Below are 24,147 nucleotides of genomic sequence, written 5' to 3' on the forward strand. Positions count from 1 at the left end.
ATTGCATCGATGGTGTTTCTACAATTTTTCTATGCACATACATATGTACATACATATTGTATATCAGCCAAAGGCCAATCGATGCTATTCGTGGTTAATGACACGGGGATCAATACTTTTGATCATCTACATACCGCTACTGGGTCAAAATAACATTCTTCTTCAAACATTTGTGGCATCTAATTGCATGCATCTTTCATAGGAATCTCACAATAAGTTCAAGTCAATTCAAATTTACTTTCGAATTACACTCCCTAAACCGTTTGACAGAAATTGTACATACATTATGTATCATAGCGACACCATAGCTAGAAATGCGCGAGAAAATTATGAACTACGCAATGCAATGGCGGCGCCCGCAATACGTTTCAATGTTTCGAGATAGCTTTAAATATTATAAACGTCGAAACCCTCCGATTGATTTACAAGATGTAGTCGACTTAAATAACCAAGATCATAGTAAAGTATGACGTAAGTTATATTATTTGTACATTTTCTTATGTTTGTGAATTTTTGTTATCTTTTAGGTTATTTTAAAGTCACATTGTAAAAGAGAGTGCACCAGTGATGAATCTGGAAAAGAATTAGGATTGATACCGGTGAAAGATTGGAAGATTTATGAATTTTCCAATATACCAGGTACATATGCTAATATTAGAATGTAGTATTGAACGTTTTACAAGTTGTTTATGTTACCAGGACTGATCTTTATAAGAAATCCATTTACCCCTGTTGGCCAACGGTATTGGATTCTAAAATGTTTAAAAGATTACTCAAGAAAACCATATAAAATAAATTTGGATGCCCATAATGATGTGGGTGATAATGAGAGTTGGTGGGATTTATGTTATTCCAAGAGCAAGTATGTAGATTTGATCAAGAAATTACGTTGGTCAACACTGGGATATCATCATAATTGGGACACTAAATTATATTCTGAAACATCTAAAACAGAAATGCCTAGAGAATTGTCACAACTGACTTCGTTTATAGCAAAAAATTTGAATTTTATGGACTTCAAAGCAGAAGCAGCAATTATTCATTACTATAGAATGGATTCAACTCTAGGAGGTCATATTGATCACTCTGAAGTTAACATGAATGCACCATTGTTTTCCATAAGCTTTGGACAAACTGCAATATTTTTAATGGGAGGACTTACGCAAAATGATCCAGCTGACTCTATGTTTGTAAGAAGTGGAGACATAGTAATAATGTCTGGAGAATCGCGTTACAGGTACCATGGTGTACCAAAAATTTTACCAGCCACTTATATACCGTGGGAGGAAGGAGAAGCAAATGATAATAAGGAGCAATATTATAAACGGTTTCCCCACGATTGGAATAAAGCCAAAGCTTATATTTCCGAGGCTAGAATCAATTTAAATGTAAGGCAGGTGTTACCACCTGGACAATTAACTTTGTCATGAATTGTACATTTGCTTGTATAGTTTTATAAAAATACTTATATTAATTACATCGGTCTTAAATATAAATTTCTTCCATCATATAAACTGTCAATTCACATAAGTAGCAGCAGCTGCACCATAAAAAATATAATATACTTCTATTAATAGTAATCTAATAAAACTTTAAATTTCACTATCCTCGCTATCTTTTTTAACAGTTCTGTAGTTAAATTTTTGATCTTCTTTTGAAAAAATATTTAAGAAATTCCATGCAATTGTTGCCATCTTCAATGAAAAATCCTGCGAATTCAATATACATCCTTGAGCAAAATCGTTTATGCTTTGATACTTATTCTCAGAGTATATCATAGACGTGTATGGTTTAAGTAAAATATGGGTAGCATCTTGAACTGCCTTGTTAAGAATAAAATCTTTAGAAATATCTGGTACATGAATCATATTTCCTTTCAAATTAGACATGATTTGTTAAAAACGTATCTACCTACAAAAAAAACATTGTATTACCTTCGTATTTCTATCAATGTAAAAGTGCCCTGTATTTTATATTTAATTGTAAGTATACGCACCTATCGCTACAAGTTATTTATATTCATTCTCATGAGAATATTTTTACAAGCTCTTGATATTATTCCTGTGCGTGAGCAGCTTCTGCACGAATTACATGGATTGACAGCGCATACGTCAATTCTAATTGTATTTGACGATTTGCTGTCGCTAATGAAAAAACAACGATTTTCTTTTTTTAATCGTTGCACAAAACATTCTTTCATTTCTTCAAATGTGTTATAGGTTCTCTGTTCTCTGCCATTATCACTTGATTGATTTCTCCATTGCTTGTTCATTATTCAATTGCGATATTAATGTCAAACTGAGCATATACTATTTATTTCAATGATACATCTTGAACTTTTAATTATTAGAATTGAATGGATGACGTTAATTTTGAAAAAATCACATTGTTAGTTCTTTCCGGCTTCCTCTGGGTAAAAGAAGTGAAACAAAGAAAAGAAACTTCTGTCAAATTCGAAATATTGACTACATTTTAAATAGCGCGCTTCATGACGCGCGACTTCGTTTACTTTGAAACTTCCGGTCCCGCGAGTCAGCTGATCAATCTCATTCCTGTCTGCTTGATAGTTCTTGTAGCTATGTCTGGAAAGGATAAACTTCCAATTTTCCCTTCTCGGGGGTAAGTATTTCACTAAAAGATCACTAATTCTCTATTTTTTCTCATATCTATTACACTTTCCATTTATTTCGTATAAATGTTTATTTTACGTTGTATTACTCGTGACCCTCAACTATCGCTTGATGGGTGTAACCCTATGTCACTTAATTTTAAACATCCTACTATCATTTTTGAATACGAGACTGTATTATCATTGTATTATTATGTTATTAACAAACATGACACTAGCTTATAATTGTCTGATTACAATATTGAAATTTCATATCTACTTTGTAGATATACCTTTTTTCCTTAAATTACTACATGAATAGTAACAAATGAGAACTATATTTGAATCAGTACATGTTTCTTTCAGAGCACAAATGTTAATGAAGTCTCGACTTCAGGGAGCACAAAAAGGACATGGATTATTAAAGAAGAAAGCCGATGCATTGCAAATGCGTTTCAGATTGATTTTGGGTAAAATTATTGAGGTACAACTTGTGTGCTGTTTATGTTCCTACTTGCTTTTATTTTATTTTATAATGTTTGCATTTATTACTCTTTTGTGTAGACAAAAACACTTATGGGAGAAGTAATGAAAGAGGCAGCTTTCTCACTGGCTGAAGCAAAATTTACAACTGGAGATTTTAATCAAGTAGTTCTGCAGAATGTGACTAAAGCACAAATTAAAATTCGTTCTAAAAAAGATAATGTGGCTGGTGTTAACCTTCCAGTATTTGAATCATATCAGGATGGTACAGATACGTATGAATTGGCTGGTTTGGCTAGAGGTGGGCAGCAGTTAGCCAAATTAAAAAAGAATTATCAAAGAGCAGTCAAGTTGTTAGTGGAACTAGCATCCTTGCAAACAAGTTTTGTGACCCTGGATGAGGTTATTAAAATTACAAATCGTCGTGTTAATGCTATTGAACATGTTATCATTCCCAGAATTGAAAGAACTCTTGCCTATATCATTTCCGAGCTTGATGAGTTGGAAAGAGAAGAATTCTACCGGTTAAAAAAGATTCAAGACAAGAAGAAAGAAGCAAAAGCTAAGGTAATATTTAATTTCTGTAATCGAGCTTCCTAATTTTGAATAAGATGTTACTACAATTTATAAATTCTCTTCCAGCTTGAAGTAGCAAGATCAAAGATGATGATTGAAGATAGAGATGTTGAAGCTCCGAACATGCTTGATGAAGGAGATGATGACATTTTGTTCTAAACACTGTACATAGCTTGTTTTCACATACTGAAGTATTAAAAAGAAGTATGATTTGATTCTGGATGAATGTGTAAAGTGTGAATCAAGTGAAGTATGATAATGCAATTTATCCTCTTTACAAAGATCCTTAAACAATATTATTTCAGAATAGAAATACTATATGCGAAAAATTGTGATTAATTTTTCATAAGCAAGTTTTATGTTATCAAAGTGTAATGGATAATGGTGATCTATGTATACGGCATTGTTAACATTTATTAATTACAATGTAATGTACCTTAGAATTTATTACCATATGATAATTGAAAGATGTTAACATTTGCGATTGATCATGTGTCACTGGCTTGTTAAAACTGCTATTGTATCTAAGCACATTCAAACTGTTTGCATTGTTAATATATTGATAAGCAAATTGTGGGATGTGAACCATTCATGGTAGTTATTTTAAAAGGTATAGAATCAGTTAATTTAGTAACAATTTAAAACTAATAAACATGTACATATACATTCACACCTGCGTTTATGTTTCTTATAATACACTCCATCTGTTCCAGATGTATATAATATCAAAAACTTGAGTCTATAATCAATACAAATATTGGATAGAGAACTATTATATCTATCGAGTTCCTGTCGGCAACTATAGATATAGATGCTTCTTGACACGCGCGTTTCGCATTAAGAATAATTAAGGACGATACATAATCATTGTAGCCGGTAAATTTCTTGAACTGGGTCAATCAATATATGGACCTTTTCCCATATGAGCTCTCCCTACTAAGGGTGATGCGCGCGTGGAAAATCCTTTCAGTGCGCGGAAAATTCGTGCCGTGTCCACCCCAAAGATGTCGTCTGATCATTTAACGGTCGTTAAAGTTCCAGAAAATCGCTTCGAGGAGGCGATCCATCACTTGAAATGGAACTTTTTTTCCGACGAACCATTGAACCGCGCGGTAGATCTCTGCAGTAAGGGTGAGAGCCAGTTTGAGCTCGAGAGACACTGTCTGCTCACTTTAAAGCAGGGATACTCAAGGATGCTGGTGGATCAGAATGGGGCGGTAAGTCAAATTGAAGAAGGTAAACTACTTCGCCAACTTTATATTTCCCGTGTACATTTTTTCCATCGATTTTTATGGTTCCTATATGTGTCTTCCTTATCAACAAGTAAACGTTCTCCTTGACCTTGAAGTTAAGTGCTTTGTACAATACCAGTTTCTCTGGTATTATCAATAAGCTACACGTGGGGTAGAGATCTACCTTAAACTTAATATTATAATATCATGAATTTTCGTCGACATTTTTTTATGGTTCTATATTCACAACATATGTTATTGCGACAAGCTATTCGACGCTTGTATTTCGAAATAAATAAACTGCTCGGATAATTCACTTGCTCCTTGTACATTTAAATAATTGAATAAATTTTTAGTAAAAAATGTGTATCCTGTCCTATTTTTCTTCAAGGGATACAGCCATTAGAAAGATCATTTAGAATAGAGCCGTAGTCGATTCGTAACTTCTAGGAGATCAAGTTTATGTCACATTATTGTTGAACATTCCTATCATCTTATCAGATAGCAGGCATGGTCTTGAATGGTATTTTGAAGAAGGGAGAACGCGAGGAAGCTGAACGTCGGCTTGCCGAATTGAGCGACGAAAAATTCAAAATAATATTCGGACTCCTCTACAAGGTCAACGAGAAAGTTGACCTCTTTACCAAGTACAATGTTGACGAGTTGTTCGACTGCCGCATCCTCAGCGTAGACGAGAACTTCCGTGGGAGGGGTCTGGCGAACATTCTGATGGCAGACAGTATACAAACCGCAAAAGATGCTGGCTTTAAGGTAACAATTAATTGGCATGAGAATTGAAAATCCTGATGATATTTCACAGTTAACTGTGTGTGTTTTAAATGTCCGATGCATGCCTTTAAGTTCTCTGGAGAGTCACTTGCCACCCTAAATCAGTGCTCCATGACCTTTATAATGGTCTGCCGCCATCCTGTTCCAATTTTACATTATACATCCCCATATCTCAACGGAAATTTCCAATAAATTGATGTGGTGTTCTCACACGACATAGTTTCCAATCTAAAATTGTATTTAGCACAAGAAACGATGGGAGCATGTTGCAAAATCTTTGATCCGAACTCAAAGTGAAGATAGAGTACCGTTTCGAAAAGAAAAAGAGAATATTGAAACAACTCAATATTCTTCGATACTTCAAATTCTGTTTTTGTTTCAGCATGTTCTTCGATTGTAATGCATGAGGTGAATGTTCGTTTACCAAGATGTAATTGCAATGCACTCGTTGCTTTCTCGGGAGGTACTTTTGCACGTGGATGTAATTCAAAGTGTATGTAAATGTTCGTAAAAGTGGAAAATCTTTTAGATGAGAGTCCTCAATTTGTTAATGTGTTTATAGGTGATCAAAGCTGACGCTACGGGGATGTATTCTCAAAAGGTATGCTCGAAACACGGTTTCGAAGTGGAAGCAGAGATCTCGTACATGGAGCTAGACGAGTCAATCAGACCGGCTCAGCCCCATGAAGCTTTGAAACTGATGGTAAAAGTATTGAATTAAAGACAAACAAACAAAAATTGTTCACCATTATACGAGAAATTTTCGCCAAGCAGAAAAAAACCTTACGAAAGAAAACAGTAGAATAAAACTATATGTATCGTTACGCGACAATAACAGCTCTCTAATGTCTAATGTATGTTCGTCTCAAAGACGTCTAACGTTTCCAGAAGTAATTGTTCTTAACAACGGGACGCGGAATCGCGTGTCTTGCGTAAAGAGTGTTAAAAATTCAAGACACCGGTATCTGCTCGCTCTTTCTCTTCCTCTGTATCTCGAACGATGTGTTGTTACGCAAAAAGAAAAACAGGAAAACCGAAGAAAAAAAATGAAACAAAAACGAAATAGTAAGAGGATCTATGTTTAGAGTTTTCGTTCGCTGAACTTTTGTTCTGCATTCTGTTCGTTGTAAACGAACTCCATGAGGCTGGTTGCTCTGGTTCACAAGACCGACGATATACGAAATCAAATTTTTGTGTTTCTATAATCGTGAACGACGAGGAAAACGAAAATCGCGTGTCAAATGTTATAGTTTGACGATCTGTTGAGTCTTCGAGCACATTCTACAGTTCGCTGTTCGAAAAAAATTGAAAGTATATTGTATACGTACAGTACACGAACCGTCAAGATTTTCGAGGATTCGTATACAAATTTTTTTACAGCCGTTGCAGGATCCAAGATTTTTGGAACCCTCTTTAACAATTTATCGAAAACAAGTGATTTCACTCATGGTTTCAGGAATTATGGATAAACGGGTCCATTATGAGTATAAACTAAAAAAGTGACAAGGAATATTTTTGTTGATATCACATGTTACGAAAATATATTACAAGTTATTTTGTAAGAATATCCGCCAAATAAATATTACAGTTTATAATTACTGATGGCTTGTAACGTGTATATCCTTTTGATTCTAGAGTGCAACAATACTGGGATGAGTCATGGCAATAGCAGTTAGTAAACTTAATAACAATAATTTTAATAGCAAATTTTCTTGAGTTCATGACTCAACCCAATAATTGTAACTAAACTACCGATTTTTATGTAAAACTTGATTTGTATATTTAAAAGTCACGAACCTAAAACAAAATAAAATTGTATGCTTTACATTAAAAATTTGTTTAAGTTAAAAATGCTGAATATGGAATGAAACTAACTAAAAATTTTCTTTCGACTTTTTTCGAGTATCTTCATCTAATATAAAAGCAATTTTATTTATATAAAAATCAGCAGTGTAGTTATAATTAACAACTATTAAAGTGCAGATTTCAATTAAATAAGTACAAGTTTATTTCAGCGATAAATGTATAAATATGCAACGCAATAAGCACGCCTAATAACTTGTTCTGCATAAAAATTCTAAAGTTTAAGAGGAATGCAGTCTTGCAACAATATTTATACATATACTAGGGATATCTAGAAGTTTACTTGGGGTCTAAAGTATCTTTGCAGTTTATTTGCTTTAAATTGTAACTGTGTAGAATACTTAGCCTGTATTCTTTGCATGTATTTTATGTCCCTAGCCTTCTTAATGGCAATATCTTTTTGTGTTTCTGTCCATCCAAGAGCTCTGTATTGTAATAGTACTTTTCGCAATTTCTCTTTCTTTGGTACTGCAACTGCTCTGTTTGGGTTTAAGTTTTGTTTATAATATCTCATCAGGGACCTATGGCCAATAACATTTCCAGATGGCAGAACCAATTGATAATCACTGTCATCTAGTTCAGGTATTTCAACTTCAGCATCCGAGTCACAATTTTCTGCATCTGGATAACTGGATGAGTAATCATAAAACTCTGAATATTCGGCAAGTGCATCTCCTTCATGCAACATCTTGCAGTGTCCTTTGTCCACCATGTGTGCTCTGGCAGCATCAGTACTTTGGAAGCTTTTTCCTGTTAATATTGCAAACATACTGCTAATATAGTAGATTATTACAAACCATTACAAATTATTATTACATTTTAACCCTCCAACTACTGAAGCACAGCCTGTTGTACCACAGTCATTTCTGACCCACACTGATATTCTACTAATACATATGTGCATTGACTCTGGTACGGTAGGTGGAAGGTTAAAGAAGTAAATGATTCAAGTTTCTTACCAGTATCATTGCACCAAATGCACATGTAGCCGGCAAATATTTTTTCTCCAAGGTATGTAAGCAAACCTCTAATATCTATACAATATTCAGGATCTGGTATAAAGAATGAATGTGCAACAGTCATATGCTTCAAATTCTTTACCAAAGACCTACTATGATGATCACAAAATAAGCAATCATTATTCTTTATTGGGTTTTCTGTGCCTTCTATCCATTCATCCGAGTCTACAGATTCTATGTCGGAATCTACTTCCATTTCCTCTGCTGATCGTTTGCCACTACGGCTGGACCCTTCTTTTTGAATATCATTCTTTAACATAGGACCTGGAGAAGAATGACTCATATCATCTGCATCTTCATTTGTATTTTCTACTATGTTTTGCTTTGAACATTTCTCCTTATGTTTCTTGGACACCAGATGATTTTCATATTGATTTTTTGTGTTAAAATTTTTTCTGCATATCTTACAATTTGTCAATTCTTCTTTTCTTTCTTCGTCGTCTTTATTTCTTTGAGCGATTACTCGCTTCTGGAATTCTTCTACAGTAACAGGAGGCAACTCTGCTACCTTTCTTTTTAAGTTATACCTGTGCCAGTCTGATTTATAATGCTGTCGTTGCACTTCCAAATCCCGAAATGCCACACGACACGTGATACAAGTAAACGGCGATGTCATTTTCAGCAACGCGGTTTGATGTTTTTATAAATACAACTTAACAACGAACATTAACAAATTGTGTGGGATTACTTCTTATGTCTAATAACAATCGATACAATATATTACTTATATCGTAATAGTGTACAGTAAAATTTACTTGCAATATTAGAAAGAAATACAGATAATATCATGAACACTAACAATTCTAATTAATATATAATATCAATGTATGTACACTGGAAAAGAACTACTACTGTATAACCTGAATCACGTGCGCATTTATTTTATACGCTGACATTAAGGTTATATTACTGATCACAGAGTCATCGCAATTCTGTTGCAAATATCACAATCATACGTATCTGATCTTGCACCAGAGCCACTGAAAATGTGTAACAGTATCAAGTTCTTGATTTAAGAAGTACATAGATGTAACTCATTTTCCCGGATTTTCGAGCCAAATTTGTGTATCTACTCAATTAGCGGCAACTTGAAGAAATTCATGGTTCATCTGAATATATCGAAGATTGAAATCAATTGTAGTAACGACAAATAGTATTCGAATATGTATGTACACATATAATTACAGGCTACAAATTTACATGAATAATCGTCACAATGTCTGCGGTTATTTACTAACTTTATCGAATAGTTCTATTAATTGTCACTTAGTATTATAAATGTTCTTCTTTTATGTTCATTTTTTGTTATTACGTTACTGTTACTTAAACATGGACCATGATGTCTCATTAGGCAAAACTGTCATGTTACTAGATTCTCTCTTTTTCGATACGCGAATTACAAATTATATTAACGGCACCTACTCCTGCGCACGTCCAGATCACAGCTTGATCCGTTAGAGAGAGTTAATATAGAATTTTTTTTTCTGATTGGTTGGCAATTTACTGGTGGAACAATGCTGCCCTCAGAGTCAAAGAAGAAGAGGGTAAACATTGAAGGAGCAAGAGAGAATGAAGTCAACACAACACATGAGAAACAAGTCACACCGATGAACGGTGGGGCTTGTCTCACCTTACCATGCTTTTCGCACATACATTTAGTTGACGCGCCATCAGAAGATTCTCGAAAACGTATTTACAATGTCTATTTCTGCGTCTATTTACTATTTAAAAAATCCATTTTACCTCACACTATATCACAGTTATTAGCTCTATATAATTATCGATTTCGCGTCACGTGCCTCTGATGGCACGTCAACTGAATGGATGCGCGAAAAGAATAAGACCGCAAACATGATGCATGTGAGGTAAGCTCTACGTTCGTGAAGTGACTTGTTCCACATGTAGTTGTGCTGATTTCGTGCTCTCTTGCTCGCTCGCTGTTCTCCCTCTTTTTCTTTGACTCTGAGGACAGCATTGTCTCATCAGTGAACTGCCAACCAAAGAGAAAAAAAATTTCTATATTAATCCTCGCTAACGGATCAAGCTATGGCCTGGAGATGTACACTAATAGGATCGATTACTGTATGTAATAAAACCCATGAAATTCATGTTACGTCACTGCGAATTATACTGTGCATACATACATACGTAGTAACATATACTTAAAAGAAACATAGCCTGGATGATGGTGGGGGTAGCGTTATCATAAACAGGGATCCGCAAGTCACGATACGAGCCTGGTTTTGTCGAACGAGCGTTTGCAGTTGTATTCAGGCAGTAGCCGTCTCAGAAGCCGGAACGTACATTAAGTGTGTATACTGTATACGTCGTGAGCGAAAAAGGTAAGCACAGCACGCTACAGCCGCAGAAACCTCGAGAGCGGACAACAATTCGCCAACAGGATTCGACTGAGTTATTGGATTTGAAAGATTATCAAGAAAATCGGAAGGCATCATCACGGTGTCACATCGAGGCGACCGACCATATTCTGACGAAGAACTTTCGCAAGCGATATCGTAGCGAAACGTAAAAACGAGACACTGGGGTGCACCCGACAGGGCGATCCATCTGTCTCGATACACCCACGAACACCCGTTCAATTTTCACGCTAGAAGGCGGCCGTCCAGCAGGGCGATACTATTTTATATGACTTTTCTTCGACGTCAAGGTGAGTTGAATCAGGGCATGGTACTCTTATCCGGTATCTCTTTCGTTGCTTTCCGACGCTAATTTTAGCGACCAGCCATTTTGGACACGAGGAACGTGCGCCGATCCACGGTGTATGCGGCCCGTTTCTACGGAAATGAAACGTTTCTCTATCTCTTTTTCCATTCTCTATCCTTCTCGAACGTGTGTTGCCGTCTTTACTGGCCTATTCATTTTTCCCCACTTTCCTCGCAAGTGTTCTCGACATTTCTGCGGTAAAACGATCAATATTAGTTGGTGAAATTTATATCGTGTGGACCGAAACGGCTGGTCGAGCTTCTCGTATGACCGATACCGAAACGATCACAGTAATACCGCGTGATATCAATACACTGATGAATCACGTTCCCCTTTTTCGGCTATAAATGAGAAACAAGTGGAACGTAACGTTGCATTACGTGGAAAGCAGCAGTAATAATTGATCTAACTTATTGTTTCTTGTAACCACATCGGGGAATCGATTGTTCCGATTGGTTATCTGTCACGAAATTTTGCATACGATATCAATATTTATTTTTACGTTCGTTACAAAGTGCAATGTCATCCGATGATTAGCAATTATGATCACTATTTCACTCTTTCTCTCTCTAACAAAGAAATCGATTCTCCGATACCGTTTAACATATTCAGGCATGTACGAACATGTTTCAATTTTACGGTATCGATGATGAATAAACAAACATTATTTTGGTTACGGCTATATCTTGTTTTTAATTTATGCTTACACAAGAAGTGAAGTTAACTCTAATTTATTAATAATTTAAATCTGATTAAAAACACCCGAAAATGTTTTTCAAGCCGTTGCTGCCGCTATTTGGATCAAACTCGTATATATTTGTAGACATGATTTAGAACGTCTTCCTTCACAATTCTTTGATATGTGTTTGGAATATTTTTTTTTCGTCAATTATCATACAATCGCTAAAATTAATCTGTGCCTGGAATTTTTTTAATCAATCTCGAATGACGATACACGAGGAAATTATCAGGAGGATAATAAGAATAATTATTTTGATTCATTAGGAGTCCGGTGTTCCATTAAAAGTGTTTGTTTATGTTCCAAGAAATAATCATTATCTCGCAATATCTTCATTTCGAAATGGAATTGAGTACAACGCTGATTGAATCGGAATAAGATTCCAAAAGGTTAACTCTTAATTTGACGAATAGCCTTTCCTCGATTATATAATATTTGTTTGGATTCAATCACCTAATTCAGGCTTGAATTGTTTAACGAACAGTGGATGTCCAATACAATAAATATTCTCGTTGAATCAAACTTTCTAGTATTTGCGTTTACTGCGTTATCTTTTCCGTTGGTTAAAGAAATGTACTGACGGAAGATAATGACCATCACATACAAAATATATGTATATATATTTAATAGCGATCAAGATAGGATCTAGATAAGATTCTATTGGAATAGTATCACAAATGCTATTTGAAATATTCTGTACAAAAGAAATGGTCTTAAATATACGGCGTAGCGGCAAATAAAATATTTCAATAAAAGCAAATTAAGGGAAAAAATGGTACCTTAAAATCTACTGTTTAATATAAATCTACCGTTTATGGTTTTGGTTGAGAAGGTAGATTATTTGTTGTTTAGTATAATATTTTATTTTGTGCCAGCCAAGATCAACGAGGGTTCGTTCAGGTCCGGTTTTGAAACTGATTCTTCGAACGTTCTCGCGTGTAATCGGACCTTCTGCTCCCTTCGTACACGCATGCCTTATTTTTTCCGCTTATCTGCGGCTTAAGATGGCCTGCTTTGACCCTTAAGTATGCATAGCCGCACGATAGCGATGCAAAATAATAAATACCTCTTAATCAGTTCATCAGTGGTTCTCAGCTGGCCATGCTGCAGACCGGAAATTGGTTCTAGCTGCGCCATCTTTTGAGAACAAAAGGCGTGAGCAAATACTTCCGTTGTCGTCGAAGCGGCACCGATTTTATTATTAGAGTGATCGGAAAGTACTTTCGTTGTTTTATTGAAACAAAAAAAAAACAGATAACAAATATGTAAACAGCGTCACGTATAAAAGCGTCGATCATGATTTTGTATTTTGTGTAAAAAAAGTTTAATCAAATTTGTACTCGTGGTACAATAGTCAGGGGATCTTGTGCATTCGAAAGTATCGGAATTGGAACTGTTTGTTAATCAATGTCCAATGCTATGTAAAATCGGAAACATACATTGTTGATTTTTAAAAATTTGTATTCATATAATTTGTAATGCTTTTAAGACTATTAAAGAAATATTTTTGTTGATCAAATTATACTGACTTTTTATTGTCTGTATCTCGACGACGGAAATCAGTGTACACTCGTACCATTCACGGTTTCCAAGAACCTCCGAATAGGAATGTGGACAAAAATAAAATTTCGCAGTAGAACTTTTCCAATCATTTCCAATCTCTTTCCTTCTGAACGATCGAGGGTCATCATCGGTTTTGTTACGCAAGCATTTAATCGTTCGTCGCTGATAATTCTATTTATTTAACGATTCGTTGCAGTAAATACTAAACATTCCTCGTATGCTGCCAGATCGATTAAAGTTCTTTCTTTGAATGTTACATTTTGTTCGTGCAACTAGCATTTCTCAAATCTGTTTTCCTCGTTAATCATTTTTTCCGGTCTATATTTCTGAAACATGCAATGAACCATTCAATATTAATGTCCGTCAAGTCACTAATTAAGAACCAGTGGCTCGCTGCAAACTTCGAACATATCATTAAGACTATTTGAATAATTGCATACATGATTTTGCAAGATCTACACATTAGCTTTCGTGTAATTGTCTCGTGAAGGCGTACAACGACTTTTAGTAACGTTCGATTATGAAGTTGAACATAAATCGTCCATTTCTTGTTTTGCTTGCTAGTTTCGTAGATGTCAGATTTTCAGTAACGATAGCATACCAATTGTTACGTACATGAAGCAAAATGTAACACCGTTCGAAACTATTTCAGCACTCGCAGTTTGAATTATAGTTGCTACTTTAGTTACCTACGATTACGTATTTGAAATATGCATACTGCTCGAAATAGAAAATCTCTTATACAATTTAATGGAACGAAGTCACAGTGTAGCCACGTTGATAAAATCGTACTTTTATTACTGCATAGTTAGTAACTATTGTTAGTTATCTGGAAGGTGAGATCTTCGGTGGGAAAATCTCTGAAATAATTTTGAACTCGTCAGCATTGCACCAATACCAGAAATTGTAAGTTATAGGCGTGGTTGCACTTCTTTCTCGCTTGGTCTGTACATGATTCGGTACTTATGGCCACGCAAGCACAGCCCATATCCCACGATATCATTCGCCCACGGCTTTCTCGAAGGATCATTTCGTTTTCGAGCCGGGCACGCAGCTTTACGTAACGTTCCTGCGGAGTGAAAGTTGCTAGATAGCGTTGCATTTTAAACTTGCTCTAGTAAACAATTTGCTAGCTGACCTGATCGATTCCGTTTGAGAGCGCTGCGTCGCCCGTTTCTGTGTGTCAAGTTCGGTCAACGCACAATTATCTCCTGCAACGCATCCCCCGACGGCAGCGTTATCAATTCTGTCGTTTTCTCGCGGCTTCGTATTCCAATAATTTCTTGTTCCTTCTCAAGTTGACTTTGTTAGTGTCGTTATCCTGGGAAAACGTTACATCTTGGATATGGTATTCGTACATTTTATTAGCAACCGTGGGCTATCTGCTGACGTTTCTGTTCCATTCTGATATTGAAAGAAAATACATGTTATTAATAGTTTGAGTGGCACGTCGTATTAGGCATTTGCATGCTAAATCTTGTAATTTTATGATTTGAACTTATTTCGAATCTCAGCGTCGAAGCGCTTGATTTAGCTTTTTATATTTAAAATTAATTTCTTCAATATTGGACTACGTTCTTTTTATAGATACCGGTGTGATAGTTAACGTATTAAAAAAAGTCTCAGTTCAATATCCTTTTTCTTTATAAATGATACCTAACCAGACCTTTTTTCATAAATTTAATGATGCGAGCTGTAAGGTTACTCGATGTAGTTGTAACGTTTCAGATATTTTTAGAAAGTTTAAGATTCAATGGTAGGTGAAATTGAGTCTCGATGAAAATCTGTCCAGACAGTAAAAAAACTTCGCATAAATAATGTTCGTAACACCTGTTTCGAATAGACGTTCCGGTATGCTAATTTTAGATCTGCGAAATCTGTTTCGCAATGACGAAATGGATTGAAATACTTATTGAAAATGACGTATATCGCATTAATCGAATGTTCATTTTCTGGAGATGTTAACATTGTCAGAACGTCGAAAGTATTGTATATGTCTCCTTTCTTGTTACTATAATCATTTCTTATCCCTGCGTATTGAACGAATTCGAAACATTATGGTGGGAGAAGAGTGGGGCCTGGGATGTATAAATTTAACCGTACCGATTTCCTGTAAATTTAACCGTGCGCTGATGTAGAACTTGCACGGTACACACCGTGACTATCGCGACATGTTCGAGTCCGTTTACGCAGTCAGCGACGCAACCTTCACCCAGCCAGCACGGGTCGAAGCGGGTGCAACGCGCATTTGCATAAGGGAGTCGCATGCGGCATTATCGCATTGGATCTGTCTCAGCCGCGATACATCTTTTCGTAAAGCAACGCGGCGGATTTGGCCTTCACCCAAACGTATCAGCCCGTCAGAAATGATTGATTGTTTCTAGAAAATGCATAATGCATGTAAACGAGCCGGACGCGATTGATAATAACCCGCTCGAAAATACAGAACCATGATCTGTTGCGCGCACAATATCACGCATCGGCCGCGTCGCTACGACGACGCCTAAACTCGATGCCACGGCGTAATGGAAGTCGTCGATGATAAGACGAACGCTACGTTCTATTCTGCAAGCCGATACCTCGTGTTCCTCCTTGTTCCTCTCGCAGAAGGCACGCGATAGCTCTGAAACATTATACGGTATTACTTATCGAAAAAATGGAAAGAGCTTTTCGGTATAGAAAACTAAATGCGGAAATTGATTTTCTTTCCTTTTTTCACAGAGCGGGCGTATAAAACTAGTTTCTTCAGTGGAACAGTATTTGTGGGCCAATCGATATTCTGCGTCATAAATGCCATATTTTTCCTCACCGTCAATTTCATCATTTCTAATAATTTCTTCATCATCTGTTGAACTACCATTTTCGCAATATCTCGCAATATGTTTTCCTAGTCGTTTCTTTGGTATTATTTCTTCTGTAGATTTTGCATTGTGATAAGGAGCTCGTGAGCTATCTTTATCCTGTAATTGGTTAATAAATTTATGACTCGTTGTGTAAAATAAAATTTTCTATAGTTATGTTTTACATCGTTATACGGTTCAAAGTAACCCTTTATAATTATACGTTAGTTGGTATACTGCTTGAGTAAGTGCACAGTACACTGTCCTTTCGCGCTATAAACGCGACACACTTATTTACACGTGAATGAGGCGATTATTTAAAAATAATCAACAGGTAAATCCTTTAATAGGATCACTGAGAATTCTGCAGCCGTAAAGCCTGCACGAGACGAAAACGACTTGTCAACTTAATATCGTAATAGTTTTGATTTTAATCTTGTATCTATTATATTTCTACGTAGTATACGTAACGGTGGTTTCATAGTTGTCAGCATAATGAAATCAATGAGAGTTATAACTGAGACGTTTATCCTTGCAGTACGATATTGACAATTATTGATTTCCTCAACTTGATTCCGCTGTTATGACTCGTTATTTTCTAACCAACTTCTGAACTATAACAACGCTTACGATAATTGAGCCAGTTATTGCGAGGTGACCAATAGTTGTATCTTCGATTTCTTTTCGAACAAAATTATATTTACCGAATAAAAAATAGTAATTATTTTTATTCTTTTATTTTGTTGATTTTCGAATAACTAAAGATTGTTCGAATGTCTTATTTAATAAATATAAAGTCATGCTCGAAGACAAACCAAAAGCGCATCAATAAAATTCACTGTAAAAGACTAGGAAAAGAAAAGTCTTGTAGCACCGGTGGAGGGATGTTCGGTTGCTCTAGATCGGTCCGTCGCAAACTAAAATCTCCCGGGGATCGTCTGCGAACCATCTGCCTTATCGTCGAACGACGAAGAGGACACTAGACCTGCGGAGTGGTAGTCGCTGGTCCTCGTGGCGCTGGATCGCTGAAATCTGACCTTGCCTGGAGTCCAGCGTACGATGGCAGCATACTAGAAATTCCGGCGCGTTGTTCGTTACGTCCGGATCGGGCTACGTCGAGATCAATATACGGTGTATCCCGGTGGGCGAAGAACGCGTGCGCGACCGCCGGACCCGTTGGAGTAGGTCGATCCGGGACCGGAGAGTGCCGCGACTCACACACGACGTCGAGGACTCGAGTTACGGCAGCCGGCCAGAGAGCCACCACGTATACACGTAGAAGGATTGCGTTGTCGAGGACTGTCACGACAGCGAGGACGGTAACCACAACGGGCACGGCAGCGGGTACGTCGAGAACGACCACGGGAAAGACGACGGGAACGAGTACGACGAGGAGGAGGAGAACATCCGCAATCTGCCGCGACGCGTGTGTCCGAGGCGAGCTGAGAACGAGCGAGCGCAGAGGTCCGGGGCGAAATCAGCACCGGAACCACGCGGATTTCTTTCCTCGATTTAGCACACCCTGTTCGCCTAGCAAGAGTCTAGAGGAAGACACCGAGGGTACCGGCAGCTGCGGCCACGCTGGCAAATCACGACTTATGCGTCTGTACCGAGCAGGTAACGATCCTCACTGGGTTGCCCCGCCGTCGATAGGACACTCACGGAAGTATAGAAGATCGGGTGGAAGATATATCTGCCTCGTCGCTAGACCAAACGAGAGATCTCGGCTTGTGTTCCTGTAATCACGGGGTGATACGAATTCGTCCGCGGTCGTCGCTGATTCTCTAGGTTGTTCAAGATCTTCTAGAACCCTCGCCGATGACTTTGGCTCCGTTAGCCCGGTTCCATGAGCTGCGTGACGTGCATCGACGTGGCCTCCTTGCGCATTCTTTGTGATACGGTGCAACGTGACCGCCGTGTGCACCGGTTTTCCGCTTTGAAACGCGGTGCCACGTACATGATCGTTCGCTAGTTACCCTCGGCTCGGAGCGAATCGCGGATGTCGTTCGATCTAGACCCGGTGGGAGTGGTTCGATGTAGTTGTTAGCCGGCGCAAGATGGGATTCACGCCAGTCTTTCGAGTTTGCGATCGATGGTATATCGTGATCGAGGATTCTTTCGTGGAATCACGGTGCGCCATGGGATCGGATTCTATCGTACGCAAGAATTCGACCGGCTAGTCCTATTTATTCTTCCGCAATGGTACGTGTCAGGCACACCTCTAGGCTTTAGCAGCTTCTCTCCCTGGCGCATCGATTTGTTCTCGTGATTCTCGTGGGCATACCTCCCGATTGTTCTTCAGAAGTCTCTTCAACGGTAACTGCTGCCCGATATTCGGCCTTCGGGAAGGGCGCTCCTCTTGAATCTGGGGAAACAGTTCGAAATCGTTATATTCGTAAGGCTTGTTGGTGTCGTTGATTGTCGCTTTGCTGACTATATAAAAGAATGATCCATCGAAGTGTCGCTAATGGAAAACATCTCTCTGTTTGTTCGGCAGCAGATGTCTCGTTGAGCGAATGCTGTGAAATTTCTACACTGTACAGCCACGACAAACTGCATTGTTTGATCGTGATAAAACCGTTGCACCGTATAATCGCCGGCCAAATAGCGATTTAATGGCGTACGAACTCCATTAACGCGTCCTCTAGCACGCTCTATCCGTATATTAGACGATGCTCTAGCGGAAATGGTGGTTCAAAATTCCGAGCAAATCGTCGTTGATAAAATACATTTCAGTCGCATCGTAATCTACAATTAAACATGTACGGAGAAAAATCGTCCCTGGATGAAACCATTGCGAAAGTTCTGAGACTTGTCTTTACGAAACTGTATACCGTTTGTTTTCTGTGACAACGTGGCCGGCTCGAAAGATTAATAGCGCGAGTTTGTAAAAACGAAGATAATTAAATTCTTTTACAATTTATTTGTAACAAAGTCTTCATGTGTGCGACGATATAAACGATAATTATTAACGTATAATATACTAATGAAATATTGCTTCGGTAACCAAAGGCTTGGTTACACCGATTGGCTTTATACATGGTCACGGATAGAGCGTAAATAAGTGTTTCATTGATTGTGAATTCGTTTACCCTCGCCATTCCTCTGCTAATTTAGATACTCGAGGTCTCACTGAATCGTCTATTCTGGAACCCGAGCCGCTCCGGTTCTCGATATGAAATTCTGTTTCCATTAGAAATGGATCGATAGAGGATAATGGCAGAATGCACCTCCGTTGCTCGTCGCCGAGTTGATAAACGGCTGTCGGGTACAGAACCGTGCCGCCGCGACTGGAATTCTAGGGTGTTATTTCGCTCCGCGTGACCGGCATCGAAGGGAGGAAAGACCCCCCATGCACACGTGAGAACGCGAATATTTCATGGGGCGTCGATGAACCGCAATCGAATCATTTGCTATCCGCGGAAGGAGTCTCTGCGCGCTTCGCTATTGCAACACTAGGAGAACATATGGTTGTCCAAAAATATTTTAAGTTCTATGAAAAATCTAATTTATGTAGTCAAGATTTTTATAATACATAAAATTTAAGCTTCGGTATAAATGAAAATATATTCATTTCCTCGACATATTATTAATCGATGAATTAATACCTACATGTCGGTAGAAGCGAAATAATGTTATTACGGTGGGGTCGAGAGATAGAAGTTCTTCAGCGCCGAAAGAGTTCTCTCGTTCACTGAGTGATTAACAATCAACTCTTATCTGTTCGAACGATTTACGTGATTCAGTCGCATCGAATGATTACAGCACGAATGCGACGCCTTGTTACAGTATCGCTCGAAAGCGGATTACGTTGTGTTTTCACATAATAGGATTTCATCGACCTAACAAAACCAATCGGGAATCGGGACTGTCCCGCGATCCGGTCAAGTACTGCGGAAGAATATATTTTAAATGTTTTCATATTAAGACACGAATATTAATGATGCCAGTTATGTTTGGCAAATACAATTAACGTAGATATGGGATAAATATAAATTTTCATTCTCTGTTACGAATTTATTAACGACGAAGCGATACTAATCATCTTGTTATATATTTCGTTACAAGGAAACTATTTTTGAAAATATAAGAGCGGTGGTAACCAAGGATGATTCGATCGGATCGTTGCCGGATATCATCGTCATTTGTTGTGCGTTTCGTTTGTCAGATATTGCGATAGACGATGAGGTTCAGTAACGATACGCTCAGCTTAGATTCCGTCACTTCGAATTATTTCTTCAATCGCAGACACGTCCGCGTGCAACCCTTGCTATCATGACTTTAGCACGGTCGGTTCCGCCGAAAAGTCACCCCGACAAGCGTTAGTTGCGGCGAATTAATGAAACGCGGATACGACAAAATTTTCTGAACGACGCATCACGGCAAACAGACAACCGAAACACAAATGACAAATCCGTGTGTGTATCCTTTGTAAAAATCATCACCGATGGTCCAGCACGATAAACGTTTTTAACAGGCCCTGCGCGACCCCCCCTCCCCCTAAAACTCTGTATTTTTCCTGCGAATGGACAAGAGTAAGAAGCGCGACAAATTCGTGTCATACTCACTGTTTAGAACCGGTCCTGATAGCTGCGGAGGTTTCTTAAATTGAAATGGTTTGGCTCACTGGACATAGGTTTGTGTGCTGTTGAAACGATGTTATAGATCGCAAGAGATGTACCGAGTCTCCCGCGAGAAAATTATTGATTGCAAAGCATTAGCTCTGAAAGGAAAAAAGGAAAATTAACTTTATATAATAATCTTTAAAAAAAAATAAAGAACGAACCTTTTATTTTAATTTTTAGATTAAATTATAATTTTAGGATGGTCAGTAAAACAAGGTCCATTTTGTTACAGAAACATCCAGGATATCATCCAGAGGGAAAAGATCGGTGTACAGCAAAGGTGGCGGTAGTAGGACATTGTCCAAGCGATTTATAAACGGCAACACCATCACTTACGCACGGTATAATCGTTTATTGCGAGCAACCTGCGAGTTAACTACTCCAACCTGGTACCCAGGCATTCTTAGTGGCACAAGCAACGGACAGGCAGCGTGTATGATCATTGAAAACCACCCCCCTCTGCTCACCAAACCGAGGCAATATCTGCATCAAGATACCACCCAACGATTTCTGAACCATCTGGTCCTGCCTAAGCACAGGACCTCAAAATTTTCCAGGTTAACATCATCATTTGACTCTTCTATGGCTGTAAAATATATTGTATATATTAAAACAGTGATACACAGGAAGTATATTATTATAATCAAATTGCATTCATTATTAGTAAGGTCTAAGCTATTGTAATTAGATAACTGATTAAACGCACAATCTGTTGCAGTAATAGGCATCGGAAGCTACAGTCGTTCAGAGAAACGTGACTGACGTCGGTGGGTAGTGCGGCTTGCCTTACCGCAGACAACGAGAATCACCCTGACTCGACACGTAACGAGCTACCATCGGGTAGCCATTACCTGGCAACGTCGCTGTACAGTAATCAAACTGCCGCTGGGAAGCGTGGAAAGTAGATCAAGAAGGACGAGGACGAAGACGTTACCTACCTGAACAAAGCAACGATAGGGGTCGAAGAGACCAGAGCAAGAAAGTTAGTTAACAACAACTGAATCACGGCTTGAACCGTCGCTTTCGTTGCGCGTGATTCGTCGAAACGCGTTCACAACGACGTTCCATCTGAGGTCGTATTCGAAGGGAGTTATTCAATCAACGGGTAGGAACCGACAGAGTAGTCACCATGGGGAGCGTAAACGTGAATCGCAACGTCAGCGATGCGTTTTATCGCTACAAGATGCCGCGGATCCAAGCGAAAGTCGAGGGCAAAGGTAACGGCATCAAGACCGTCATCGTGAACATGGTCGACGTAGCCAAAGCCATTGGCAGACCCGCCACCTATCCTACCAAGTACTTCGGCTGTGAACTGGGAGCGCAGACCCAATTCGATTTCAAAAATGAAAGATTCATTGTAAACGGTTCTCACGACGCCATTAAATTACAAGATCTCCTCGACGGATTTATTCGAAAGTATGTCCTCTGTCCAGCCTGCGATAATCCTGAAACCGAGCTGGTGGTCAGCGCAAAGAAGTCTACCATCTCGCAGGGATGCAAGGCGTGCGGCCATCATGGATTATTGGAAAGCAACCATAAACTAAATACCTATATCTTGAAAAACCCACCAAGTCTGAATCCTGCAGTCCAAGGCAGTTCTTTAACGGAGGGAAAACGTGGAAAACGTTCTAAACGTGCAAATGGCGATACCACCACCACCACCACCACTGCCACTGCTAACGGTGATCGATCCGGTTCACCGGAGAACGAAACCAGCGCGAAGGATATCGTAGTCGAGGTACCTCAAAAGATTGCTGATGAAGAAGGGGACGACGTTAATTGGGCGGTCGACGTGTCAGAGGAAGCAGTCAGAGCTCGTCTGCAAGATCTGACAGAGGGAGCGAAGGGAATGACCATCAGCGATGATCTCGATAAGACTGAAAAAGAGAGGATGGATATGTTCTATAAGCTAGTTAAGTGTCGTCGGGATGCCGGCCAACTGGACAACCATAAGGAATTAGTTGCCGAGGCGGAACGGTTAGAGATCAAGATGAAAGCACCTTTGATCTTGGCCGAGTTACTTTTTGATCAGAACATTGCTGCTCAAACCAAAAAGTATCGAGTACTGCTACTCCGTTTCACCCACGATGATACCAGGGCACAGAAGTATTTAATTAGAGGAATAGAGCAAGTGATAGCCCTGCACAAAGATTCTTTGATGCCCAAAGTACCCGGAATTTTAAAGGTAAGAAGAGTTTTGCCCTCTGTAGCGTTTAATCAAGGAATTTTTTAAGTAGCGATTATGTACATAAAAACGAAATGAAATTCACCTTCGAGGAATATAAATATACGTGGATAATCACAAGAAATTGTTTATCTGCAGCTATTTTACGATGCAGACATTTTGGAGGAAAAAGCTTTATTCGAATGGGCAAGTAAAGTTACTAAAAAGTTTGTAGCAAAAGATTTGTCTCAAGAAATTCATGACAAAGCTGCGCCGTTCATAACATGGTTGAAAGAAGCTGAGGAAGAGGATTCAGAGTCAGAAGAAGAAGACGACGACTTAGAAGTCAGTATAAATGGAACCGAATATGATCTTAATAAAAATGTGCGTTTATTCGTAAGATAACTTTGATTATGATCATTTTCTTGTATTTATAGATTGAATATGATGATAGAGCCAAACAGTCATTGAAACCACAGCAGTCACCTGTGCAGAAACCTGCTGCTGTTAACGAAGATTCGAATGATGAAGATGATTTTGATATCGATGCCATTTAAAGATACAAACATGTTCAATAGTCGGACATGGAAAATATTATAATACTATAGAGAGAAGATGGAAAAATGTGTCCGATAAACAATGATTAAACGATCACTTCTCAGATGATACAAAGAGTCGCAATGCAATCTCTTACTATACATAGTATTTTGTTATTTTAGGCCAAGGAGTGATTATAATGCCATTACGATTTTATGAGAAATTTTAACTGTTTCGCGAGTTTAGCAATATTTATCTTGTACGGTAAAAAATACTTTTAATTGTTTTTAAACTTTAAGGTAATTACGAATTACCTGATATCATTATTCCTAATTATTATTCAAAGATTTTTGAAAGAAACGACGCTTCTATGCCTTGATAATGC

At 38.2% G+C, this 24,147-nt stretch overlaps 7 protein-coding genes across 13 annotated transcripts; 5 read left to right on the forward strand and 2 right to left on the reverse strand.

The window, feature by feature from the left end:
- The first annotated feature begins 329 nt into the window (after positions 1 to 329).
- Positions 330 to 1,851, forward strand: Alkb (alpha-ketoglutarate-dependent dioxygenase AlkB). The gene is made up of 3 exons (XM_078178877.1): positions 330 to 464; positions 528 to 639; positions 700 to 1,851. The coding sequence occupies exons 1-3, from the start codon at positions 330 to 332 to the stop codon at positions 1,428 to 1,430; spliced, it is 978 nt and encodes a 325-aa protein (XP_078035003.1). The 3' UTR covers positions 1,431 to 1,851.
- Positions 1,852 to 2,472: 621 nt separating this feature from the next.
- On the forward strand, positions 2,473 to 4,337 carry Vha36-1 (V-type proton ATPase subunit Vha36-1). Its single transcript, XM_078178889.1, has 4 exons — positions 2,473 to 2,619; positions 2,975 to 3,092; positions 3,173 to 3,658; positions 3,734 to 4,337. The coding sequence occupies exons 1-4, from the start codon at positions 2,489 to 2,491 to the stop codon at positions 3,824 to 3,826; spliced, it is 828 nt and encodes a 275-aa protein (XP_078035015.1). The 5' UTR covers positions 2,473 to 2,488; the 3' UTR covers positions 3,827 to 4,337.
- A 114-nt stretch (positions 4,338 to 4,451) lies between these two features.
- On the forward strand, positions 4,452 to 7,470 carry LOC144469040 (arylalkylamine N-acetyltransferase 1). The gene is made up of 3 exons (XM_078178916.1): positions 4,452 to 4,884; positions 5,401 to 5,670; positions 6,251 to 7,470. Exons 1-3 carry the CDS (start codon positions 4,672 to 4,674, stop codon positions 6,407 to 6,409), a joined length of 642 nt encoding a protein of 213 aa, XP_078035042.1. The 5' UTR covers positions 4,452 to 4,671; the 3' UTR covers positions 6,410 to 7,470.
- Positions 7,471 to 7,672: 202 nt separating this feature from the next.
- On the reverse strand, positions 7,673 to 9,990 carry LOC144469000 (cytoplasmic 60S subunit biogenesis factor ZNF622). Of its 2 annotated transcripts, XM_078178852.1 has the most exons (3): positions 9,771 to 9,990; positions 8,511 to 9,679; positions 7,673 to 8,301 (listed from the first exon to the last, which is right to left on the reverse strand). In XM_078178852.1, exons 2-3 carry the CDS (start codon positions 9,184 to 9,186, stop codon positions 7,823 to 7,825), a joined length of 1,155 nt encoding a protein of 384 aa, XP_078034978.1. In that variant the 5' UTR covers positions 9,187 to 9,679; positions 9,771 to 9,990; the 3' UTR covers positions 7,673 to 7,822. The 2 variants fall into 2 exon arrangements, with proteins under 2 accessions (XP_078034978.1, XP_078034970.1); XM_078178844.1 differs by having other exon boundaries at positions 8,511 to 9,990.
- Positions 9,991 to 10,621: 631 nt separating this feature from the next.
- On the forward strand, positions 10,622 to 21,915 carry LOC144469081 (uncharacterized). Of its 3 annotated transcripts, XM_078178996.1 has the most exons (4): positions 10,622 to 10,912; positions 11,000 to 11,238; positions 21,294 to 21,618; positions 21,780 to 21,915. In XM_078178996.1, the coding sequence occupies exons 2-4, from the start codon at positions 11,217 to 11,219 to the stop codon at positions 21,817 to 21,819; spliced, it is 387 nt and encodes a 128-aa protein (XP_078035122.1). In that variant the 5' UTR covers positions 10,622 to 10,912; positions 11,000 to 11,216; the 3' UTR covers positions 21,820 to 21,915. The 3 variants fall into 3 exon arrangements, with proteins under 3 accessions (XP_078035122.1, XP_078035113.1, XP_078035131.1); XM_078178987.1 differs by having other exon boundaries at positions 10,622 to 11,238; XM_078179005.1 differs by lacking the exons at positions 10,622 to 10,912; positions 11,000 to 11,238 and adding an exon at positions 17,919 to 18,053.
- On the reverse strand, positions 13,100 to 17,523 carry LOC144469056 (uncharacterized). 4 transcript variants are annotated; one of them, XM_078178969.1, is made up of 6 exons: positions 17,422 to 17,523; positions 16,406 to 16,556; positions 16,046 to 16,219; positions 15,700 to 15,976; positions 14,735 to 15,000; positions 13,100 to 14,665 (listed from the first exon to the last, which is right to left on the reverse strand). In XM_078178969.1, the coding sequence occupies exons 1-4, from the start codon at positions 17,503 to 17,505 to the stop codon at positions 15,957 to 15,959; spliced, it is 429 nt and encodes a 142-aa protein (XP_078035095.1). In that variant the 5' UTR covers positions 17,506 to 17,523; the 3' UTR covers positions 13,100 to 14,665; positions 14,735 to 15,000; positions 15,700 to 15,956. The 4 variants fall into 4 exon arrangements, with proteins under 4 accessions (XP_078035095.1, XP_078035102.1, XP_078035079.1 ...); XM_078178976.1 differs by lacking the exon at positions 15,700 to 15,976 and having other exon boundaries at positions 16,176 to 16,219; XM_078178953.1 differs by having other exon boundaries at positions 15,700 to 16,219.
- Positions 21,916 to 22,190: 275 nt separating the features above from the next.
- On the forward strand, positions 22,191 to 23,803 carry Eif5 (eukaryotic translation initiation factor 5). Its single transcript, XM_078178788.1, has 3 exons — positions 22,191 to 23,246; positions 23,385 to 23,570; positions 23,663 to 23,803. The coding sequence occupies exons 1-3, from the start codon at positions 22,191 to 22,193 to the stop codon at positions 23,780 to 23,782; spliced, it is 1,362 nt and encodes a 453-aa protein (XP_078034914.1). The 3' UTR covers positions 23,783 to 23,803.
- The last annotated feature ends 344 nt before the right edge of the window (positions 23,804 to 24,147 follow it).

This window comes from Augochlora pura, chromosome 1 (genome assembly GCF_028453695.1).
Source record: "Augochlora pura isolate Apur16 chromosome 1, APUR_v2.2.1, whole genome shotgun sequence".
Classification (NCBI taxonomy): domain Eukaryota; kingdom Metazoa; phylum Arthropoda; class Insecta; order Hymenoptera; family Halictidae; genus Augochlora; species Augochlora pura.

Excerpts from the sequence above, each read along its gene's own strand:
- Alkb (XM_078178877.1), top strand. The coding sequence starts at position 330 with ATGAACTACGCAATGCAATGGCGGCGCCCGCAATACGTTTCAATGTTT. Across the intron at positions 465-527 it reads ATAACCAAGATCATAGTAAA|GTTATTTTAAAGTCACATTG; the intron begins GTATGACGTAAG and ends GTTATCTTTTAG. Across the intron at positions 640-699 it reads TGAATTTTCCAATATACCAG|GACTGATCTTTATAAGAAAT; the intron begins GTACATATGCTA and ends TTATGTTACCAG.
- Vha36-1 (XM_078178889.1), top strand. The coding sequence starts at position 2,489 with ATGACGCGCGACTTCGTTTACTTTGAAACTTCCGGTCCCGCGAGTCAG. Across the intron at positions 2,620-2,974 it reads CCAATTTTCCCTTCTCGGGG|AGCACAAATGTTAATGAAGT; the intron begins GTAAGTATTTCA and ends TGTTTCTTTCAG. Across the intron at positions 3,093-3,172 it reads TTTTGGGTAAAATTATTGAG|ACAAAAACACTTATGGGAGA; the intron begins GTACAACTTGTG and ends TCTTTTGTGTAG.
- Eif5 (XM_078178788.1), top strand. The coding sequence starts at position 22,191 with ATGGGGAGCGTAAACGTGAATCGCAACGTCAGCGATGCGTTTTATCGC. Across the intron at positions 23,247-23,384 it reads AAGTACCCGGAATTTTAAAG|CTATTTTACGATGCAGACAT; the intron begins GTAAGAAGAGTT and ends GTTTATCTGCAG. Across the intron at positions 23,571-23,662 it reads AAGAAGACGACGACTTAGAA|ATTGAATATGATGATAGAGC; the intron begins GTCAGTATAAAT and ends TTGTATTTATAG.
- LOC144469000 (XM_078178852.1), bottom strand. The coding sequence starts at position 9,186 with ATGACATCGCCGTTTACTTGTATCACGTGTCGTGTGGCATTTCGGGAT. Across the intron at positions 8,302-8,510 it reads CATTTGGTGCAATGATACTG|GAAAAAGCTTCCAAAGTACT; the intron begins GTAAGAAACTTG and ends CAATATTAACAG.
- LOC144469081 (XM_078178987.1), top strand. The coding sequence starts at position 11,217 with ATGACTTTTCTTCGACGTCAAG. Across the intron at positions 11,239-21,293 it reads GACTTTTCTTCGACGTCAAG|AAACATCCAGGATATCATCC; the intron begins GTGAGTTGAATC and ends ATTTTGTTACAG. Across the intron at positions 21,619-21,779 it reads AGGACCTCAAAATTTTCCAG|TAATAGGCATCGGAAGCTAC; the intron begins GTTAACATCATC and ends AATCTGTTGCAG.
- LOC144469040 (XM_078178916.1), top strand. The coding sequence starts at position 4,672 with ATGTCGTCTGATCATTTAACGGTCGTTAAAGTTCCAGAAAATCGCTTC. Across the intron at positions 4,885-5,400 it reads TGGTGGATCAGAATGGGGCG|ATAGCAGGCATGGTCTTGAA; the intron begins GTAAGTCAAATT and ends TCATCTTATCAG. Across the intron at positions 5,671-6,250 it reads CAAAAGATGCTGGCTTTAAG|GTGATCAAAGCTGACGCTAC; the intron begins GTAACAATTAAT and ends ATGTGTTTATAG.
- LOC144469056 (XM_078178953.1), bottom strand. The coding sequence starts at position 17,505 with ATGCTGCCATCGTACGCTGGACTCCAGGCAAGGTCAGATTTCAGCGAT. Across the intron at positions 16,557-17,421 it reads CAGCGACTACCACTCCGCAG|GATAAAGATAGCTCACGAGC; the intron begins GTCTAGTGTCCT and ends AACCAATTACAG. Across the intron at positions 16,220-16,405 it reads TAGAAATGATGAAATTGACG|AGCTATCGCGTGCCTTCTGC; the intron begins GTGAGGAAAAAT and ends ATAATGTTTCAG.